This window comes from Limulus polyphemus, unplaced genomic scaffold, assembly GCF_000517525.1.
Source record: "Limulus polyphemus unplaced genomic scaffold, Limulus_polyphemus-2.1.2 Scaffold9747, whole genome shotgun sequence".
Taxonomy (NCBI): Eukaryota; Metazoa; Arthropoda; class Merostomata; order Xiphosura; family Limulidae; genus Limulus; species Limulus polyphemus.
The window spans coordinates 8,745-17,209 of record NW_013675357.1 but is presented as its reverse complement, the minus strand read 5'-3'; the positions used below and the strand labels follow the sequence as shown (position 1 = coordinate 17,209).

The 8,465-nt window shown below is 32.5% G+C and overlaps 1 protein-coding gene across 1 annotated transcript in view; it reads left to right on the top strand.

The window, feature by feature from the left end:
• Window positions 1–361: 361 nt before the first annotated feature.
• The window catches only part of LOC106476073 (programmed cell death protein 4-like), a gene marked incomplete at its 5' end in the record, with an annotated part of 16,626 nt that continues 8,522 nt past the window's right edge, over window positions 362–8,465 (top strand). Inside the window, 4 exons of the mRNA XM_013936746.2 lie at window positions 362–475; window positions 2,130–2,243; window positions 6,408–6,629; window positions 7,915–8,012. Coding sequence (XP_013792200.2) covers window positions 362–475; window positions 2,130–2,243; window positions 6,408–6,629; window positions 7,915–8,012 — 548 coding nt within the window. The remainder of the gene's footprint in view (window positions 476–2,129; window positions 2,244–6,407; window positions 6,630–7,914; window positions 8,013–8,465) is intronic.

Below are 8,465 nucleotides of genomic sequence, written 5' to 3'. Positions count from 1 at the left end.
TTCGCTGCAATGAGCCAAGTAACTTTGTGCTACTTATCCCTGTGGTATTAAAAGGTAAGTTGGATAATGTATCATAGATTTAGCTACTCAAATATAATTGCTTCTCAGATGATGATTAAATTCTTTCATAATTTTCCATCATACAATATATCTTGAGCTTTTAGAGGATGTGAATTAAGTGTATAAGTTAACTTTTGTAAGCAGTGATAAAATTCTTCAAAAATATTTTATAGACAATTACTGAATTTGTTTTTTAGGAAATCTTTTTCACTTAGTACAATAAAAACTATTTACTTAATGCTAATCATACATAAAAAAAAGAATTTTTAGTGATAATTTAATATTATAAAAATAAACTTTTTTGTTGTTGTTACCAGGAGGTGGTGGGGGTAAAGGCACTTGGGGTAAACCAGGCAGTGAACTTATTGTTGAGGAAGAAGATGCTCATGATCCCAACTATGACTCTGAAAGTCAGGTTAATTGTCTTTTTAGTTACTGCAGTAAATATTTATCACATTGAAGAATAAGTGAAAAAAGTGTTTTATGTAATTCAGTTATACAACTCTTCCGTTGGTAGACATCCTAGCAAATTATACAGCCAGAAATTTATTTATTTTATGCTAAAATCCCTAAGATGCCCATACGTCCCGAATGGACTACCATAGGCATCCACACTGCAATGTTTATACAGAGGCACACCAAATGTCATATTTAAAGAATTTCAGCTTGCAATTAACAAAATGTCAAACTACTAATTAGTTGTTTAGTCTGTCACATATTGTATTTTGATCTGATCAGGTTGGTTTGACCTCTGTCTCGGTTAGATAGCCAAAGGCAAATGTAATCATGACTTTATCACCTTATGCTTTATACACTTATATGTAGGCCAGAGTAAGGACTAAATTTTATAAATTTATGATATAGCAGGATCTCTACTTCATTTTAAAATTCATAATTTTTTTAATACTCTTGTAAAGTTTTTATTTTATAAAACTAAATTTTATACTTGTTTTGAATTGGAAAGCCACATGAAGTGTCATTGTGTTTACAGTCACTGATGTACAATAAAAAAATGTTTACCATATGAACTTTATAAGCCATTTAACTGTTGTTTTTAAATTATGTTAGTTAATATATATAGACACACACACACACATTTTTTTTACTTTTTTTTGTGAATTCTTTCTCATTCAATTGGTTACCCAGCCTAACAAACAGAAGCCTTGTTCTATTTCCTATCATATTTCAACATCATAATTCAAATGATAAATAAAATGATAAAGTAAGCTTTACTGTAATTGTAGTGGATGCTGTGAAGAAACATTTTTTCTTTTAGTAGATATCACTAAGCTAAGATTTTGTCACTTTGTTTTGGTCTCTAAGCAATTATCTTCTGAACTGGAAGCAATATTGGCCTAAATTTGAACCCTGAAGTTAATTTATTTAATGTGAAGAAGAATCACTGCAAGTTTTTTAAAATTCAATGGTACAATTTTTCTTGGTGGGGAATCCACACATCAGGACACCTTAGAACAAAGCAAGGTGCTTTTAATTCACAGTTGTAGAAGTAGAAGCATGGGGTATACTAACTTTGTTTCTTAATCTTAAGAGCTGAAAAAGAAAATTTGACAAGCTGTGAAACAAACTCAACAACAATCGGCACAAAACAATTATTTTTGTAATGTGAAAAAATTAATAACTTTCCAAAACAGTTTTATAAAAATGCTAACATCAACTGTGGGCTTCCAGGTTTTACAAGTTTTGTATAAAATATGTGAAAGTTAATTCTATTTTCTACTCAGCCTAGAAAAATTAACGTATTTATTATTAGAAATTTTGTTGAATATATATATTTTTTATCATTCTATCAACTAATGGATTCAACCAGATTTTAACCAGTCTTTTTATAAATAAAGTTAAATTTTAAATAAATTTTTAATTTTGCATTTTACAGATAAGCTTGTTGACCTTTTAAGTATCTGTTTCATTACAATTATCGTTTTATCACTAAGATGACATTTCCTGTTAGATAACTAGACATGAGAAAGTGAACTACATTATTTTAGTTTTTTTGTCAATGGAGTTAATGTGTGTAAGCCTGGTTTTTCATTATATCTTTTTCCATATAGGACAATTGTAAGCTTGAAGCAATCAAACCAGAACTGACAGAAGAGGAGTTTGAACGAACTGTTGACTCCATGCTTCATGAATACTTTGAACATGGAGACACAAATGAAGTTGCTGTTAGTGTTGGATCCAGTGAAGTTCATATAAAATTAATTGCTTTCTTCAATATGGATACTTGTGTCTTAATATGATTGTTTCCACCTTCTAGTGTTATTTTTATTAGCCTATCGAATAGAGAGCTTTAAAATTTTCAACAATGTATATATTTATATAATGTACATAAATCTTTTGAAAGACACTGGATTTATATTATCTGATATTGAGCCTTGTCATTTTTAAACTTTATACACAAAAATCTTATATTAAGTCTAAGCATTTTTTGTGTATATGTCTATGTGAGAATACTACAGATTAATACATAAGACAATGATAACCAGTTAAAATTTAAACCAAATATACACACAAAGGGTTTTTATATCAAATCCATCCTCTTCACAAAAACCATTGATAAAAATAATTTTGTATGCTTTGAAATATTTTACTGCAGCTTTCCATCTCAGTTGACAACAGTATTAATTAAACTTTGAAAAATGGGTATCTTATAAAATGATCTAAGTGTATTTAAATTTATGGATACCAAATTTTGTGGTTTTGGGTACAAATTCTATTTGATTGGGTGTTAAATTCATGCTCCCCCCCAACATACATACTTCCACATGCATTTCTTAGTTTCATGTCAAGCACACACACACACACACACATATAACTCTTATACTCTTTTGTTGAGAAACATATGTTTTTGTTTTTCAGTTCAGTATATGTTGTGCCTTTAAATTTTCTTTTGTACATCTGACATAAACAACATTTACAAGATGTTTAGCACTATTGTTATGTTTTGTAACCTATCGTTATATTTTGTAGTACTGAAATGAAAATAAAAACAAACTTGTACATATTTTATTTTTTCTATCACGTTTCCCATACAAATGTGTACATTATCAGTCTATTACACTTAAGTATATTGAACTCTTCTGTGTTTGAATGACCAGATCCAGGGAACAAAACATAGGAAATCTATCAGAAGTTGTTTCCAAAATGGTACTACCTTCTCTCCCCCATAGCTATCTCGACCTTCATTTGCCCTCTAGGCATTGGTAAGTTTTTTTGAACAGCGCACTAGTCTTTTATATCCCTATATTTTTTGCATCATTGCAGGAATGTGCTGATCATGTGACCACCCTCCACCAATCCCATTGCACCCTCTGTACTAATATGGGTAGCTCCCTCTACCATTTGGGCACAATCCTTACTTCCTTGATTGGCATTCTTGTGTATAGATGTATGTTTTAACTTTTTCCATGTGACTGCATAGTTTTGATCATGCTTGATCACCAATTAATATCGGTTTCATCATAGTGTTTAAACATGAAGTTTCTACTTGTTTGTTTTTGAAATGTTTCTGTTACTTGAATTCTCCTTTGTTCATATGAATTTGGGTTTCATATGGCGGTTGATATTTTTCCATAAGCAGACAGAGGTTATAACACTAGGCCTCACTCCTAGGTTTGAAGATGTCTGCTGAGGAAGCACAGACTTTTGTTCATGTCTTATGCTCAACTGGCAATTTTTTTCCTTTCAAGAGAGGTATTGTTCTTTTTCCCAGGAGGTCTGTGGTAAGTTTTTCAGTGTGTATTTCTCACTCCCCTTAGATTTACCCATGTTCAATGAGTTTATGTGAGCTCATGTATGGATCTCATTTCTGCATTCGATAATTTGTCATTCATATTTTCCATGGTCAATGTCTTGTAAGTTCAAATTTTATACTTATTTTACCATCTAGGTTACTTTAGTTTACAACTTGCATTTGAAGTTTATTTCTGGCATTAATTTTGTTTAACATTTTACTTTTTTCACTGTTAATGTATTTAGTTATAAGTGCCTTTTTTTGTATCTTTACTACTAGTCACATCTAATTGGGGATAAGTTTTGTGTCAAACTTTGTTTTTGTTGACTTGGTGCCTTTTTATTCTCATGTTCTTTGGGGTAAGTTTCTTTTCGTATCCTTTGTCTTCTAGCTTTTTTGAGTCATCTTATACATTCTAAGTTTAAGGGTCGTTTATCTTATCAGTCCCTTTAGTGATTTTGTACTTTAGTTGTTACTTGTTGTTTTATTTTTAGGTAAATTTTCTTAGTTTTGCACGTGTATTACTTTTAGCCTCTTTGTAGACTAAATGTTTCTAAGTTTTTGTTAGTCCTTTAATTTATGTCTAATTTTGGCTACACTTACAACAGTTCCACTCTTTTTACAGATTCTCTATGAGGGTTTCTGACTTCCATTTTGCTCCCTCTCTAGCCACTTCCCAGATCTCCTCCTCGGGATTGTACCTTATCCAGTCATCTTGCCTAGTCTGTTTGTGTCCTACTACAAAATGGAGCTATCTAATGAGTGGTGCCCACTCCACCAGGAGTTTACTCCCATCCTTCTTTGCCTCCCTATACACAGGGCATTTAAAGTCACATTGGTGCATTTTCATGCCCCAGTGATATGTTATTTTCTTTGGTTCTACTAGGTGAGTTTTACCTGCCTGTTCTGGATGCTCACAGTCTACTTTTCTTCAGTTCTGTATGAGTTTTGTGGAGTGGTATGCTCTTTTGCACATCATCTTCACTCGTTGGGTCTTCGCATTTCCTGGATGACAGGCTTCTTCTCGCCTCGTCCTCTGCCCTATCAGTCACTCACACCTGCTTCCTTCTTCAAAAAGTTTCTCAGGTATGCTGAATTTTATATCTTAGCACTATACATGTATACTTTTCTGTTGCTCACTGTAGAGATGGGGTGTTTCTGTAAGACCACCGGACATTTTCTGGTGGTGTATGTATACCTATATATCACATTTTTTAAATCAAAATATATCTGTCTATCTATCTATCTATCTATATATATAACCTCATGGAGTAAAGCAGATAGGGATATTTGCCCATCCCTATTGACCTGTGATTCTTAAACTCCATGTCTTTTTGCTTTCCAAAATAGGAAAATGCAGACACCATTGCACTGTCTGTGGTGGGTTGTTCCTCCAGACCCCCCCAGTTGGTTCTCAGTTGCTGGAGCGGTGGACAGTGGAGTGGGTTTTGTACAATAACACAATCTCGTAGCCATGTAATCACTCAATGAGAAGAGGGATATTGTTGTTATGCTCCATATTATACACACAATATTGTACAAAATCTCTTATGCAAGGGGCCTGGATGTTTTTGCCTAGGTGGACCTCATTTGTTGATTTTATCTATTGTCATGATACTGCATATTCTATGCACAGTATGGCATGAAATCTATTATGCAAGGTACTTCCACTGGATGTTCTCTGTTCAGATGGACCACATCTGCATTTTTTCATAGTGGTCACTCTCTGCTTGATTATTTGTTTTTGTGGCTTCACCGGCCCTTCCACCTTTCCAATGTGGGATTCTAGCTATAGGGGAGCGAAGGTAGTACCATTTCGGAAGTTAACATTTTCTAACACTGAAAATGTATTTCCGATAGGCACTTACCTCCTCTCACCTACTTCCCACCCTTCCTCCCCACTGATTTGCCTGTATTTTCAGGTTTGTATATGCTAATTCTTGAAAGGGTAGTGGGAGCTACCTGCACTAGTATAGAGGTTGCAATGGGATTGGTGGAGAGTGGTCATAGGGTCAGCAATGATGCAAAAAATATAAGTGGATAAAAAACTGGTGCACTGTTAAAAAAATTTACCAATGTCTAGAGGGCTTATGAAGGTTGAGATAGCCATGGAGGAGGGGAGGTAAGTACTTATTGGAAATACATTTTCAATGTGCAGATTACAATTCTTCTGAGCACAGTTTTTCTGTTCAGAGGTAGTTTTGGTTTCTGTAATTTACAAAAGACATTCTTATTTAAAAGGTGAATAGCACATTTTTGAGCAGCTGTTGGCACTGGTACTACTACTTTACATTGGACATGGGTTTGTTCAAATTGTAGGCCTATGTCTTCCATACAAAACTTTTTATCAATTGACTAACTTGTGAGTGGGCTGTTGTTTTTTGTATATGGTACCTGCCAGGTTGCTGAACAGCAGCACATGTGCAGCTTAGAGGGATCATTATTTATAATATATTTCAATCAGGATTTCATGATTTAACTGACTCTAGAAAACTAATATTGGAATGCCATGAATAATACCGAATTGATAGTACCAGTTAACTGTTCATATTAGAAAAAATTCAGAAAAACTATAATCACCACTGCATTATTTCAGATGACTCTTGAAGATTTGGATATAGGAAATTTGCAACCACGATTGGTTGAAATGATGGTTAATTTGTCAATGGAAAGAAAACCTTCTCATAGGGAAATAACGTCTGTTCTATTGTCAGACCTCTGTGGAAGACTCTTAGCTGAAGAAGACATTGAACAGGGTTTTGACAGTTTGATTAACAGTCTAGGTGACTTAGTGTTGGATATTCCTGAAGCTCCTACAGTAAGTTGTCAGAATAATTGATAAAGTGGATGATTAATCAATATTTTTACGATTTAAGACCTGCTCTAACTCTTTGGTTAGCTAAACTTAAGATCTAGTTATTAATCAGAACATGGTCCTTCTTTTCTATTCAATTGACTATGTATGTGGAAAAAAGTTTGTATTTGTGCTGAATAAAAAAACAAAACAAAATACAAATATTTTTTTGTATGTATTCCTAGTTTCATTGTAATATTAGTGACAGCTTTAGCCCTAAAAAATGTATACAAATGTCCTGATATAAATTAACGTTCATAAAATACAAAAAAAAAACTATTACTGTGTTTTGACTGAGACGTAGTGTAACAAAGTTGTCATTTAGGTTATTTTCAGTGTACCAAAGTGAATGATTTTTCTATTTAATTCAGTAATTTCCTGAAAAGTTTCTAAGAATATTAAAATATGCCAAATAATTGTTGAAAATTATATTAAAAGGTAGGGTTTAGTTACAGACATAAAAAAAAGAATTTTTTTTTTACATTGAACACTTCAACTTACAGATGTAAAGCTATTTTCACCCCTTTCCTGATAAATAATTGCTCTTGAACATATATTAGAAGAAATGTAGAAAATTACAGAGATAAATTATCTATAACAAAGGTTCAAGAAGAGTTCAGTATTATTAGCAGTAGTATGGTTATACCCTTTACCATAATACATGATTTTTGGAAGGTCTGTCTTCCCCAGAGTCTCCCCAAATATATAAATTTCAATAAAAAAAATTAAAACTGACATTTAAGAAGATGTTTATCATTTTAATCCTCATCTTCAAAAGTCCATGTGCCAGTTTTTCAGAATTTTGAATATCTCAAAAGAGAAAGTAATGTTTATGATACTTGCAAGCAGACAACAGTACAGTACAAACACATGGTGGTGAGGCAGTTGTTTTTCTCCTTTTGTGAGAATTTAAAATTCTTAACAACTTATTACTGGGATCTGTCAGAACACCTATTTTGCAGATGAGGTTTTAAAAGACTGTTGAGACTTTGAAAATTAGAAAGCTTCTAATTTTCAAAAATTTATTGGGAGAATGTGCTTCTTAGATCCTTTTAGAATGTCCCTAGCATATATTGTAGACTTTTATTCTTGTGCCCATTCTCATCTGTCTGTTTACAAAAAATAACGTAAATAAAAAAAGAGTAGCTACATTTTTATATAATTTGAAAGTGTGAGTTTTCTTTTGATTGTTCTTTTTCAAACTTAATTATTACATGTTAGTTTATTTGTTTTTATTGTGCTGTTCTAGATGCTGGGGAACTTCATAGCACGTGCCGTGGCTGATGACTGCATTCCACCAAAATTTGTGTATGGGTACAGAGGCAAGTTAACAGATGAATATTCCAGGTACTGAGCATACATTCTATAATAGTTAGCTGTTGAAAAGTGGCAAAAAGTCATGATTCGGTTATCTAGTTTTAAGGTCATGTACTATTATGATTGTTGTAATAATGTACTAATTTTTATCATTCAAAAATTGTACTGTTCTATTATGACCTCAGTTTTCAGTTTTACATTGATATTTTGTAGTTGATGTTATTATTCTTGTCTTACGCTTTTACAAATATCAGGTTGTCAAAAAATTAATGTCGCTTTTTTTAGATGAAAAAAACCTGAACAACTTGCATATCAAAACAAAACATTTATTAAATGAAATAATCTCCATTCTTATCGATGATGCTTTTCCATCTTACAATCAAGTTGTTAATGCCCTGATTCAAGAAATCATTTGACTTTGAAGCAAAAAACATGTCGATGTCCTCTTTAACACCTTCCACATTTGCATACGTTTTCACATTA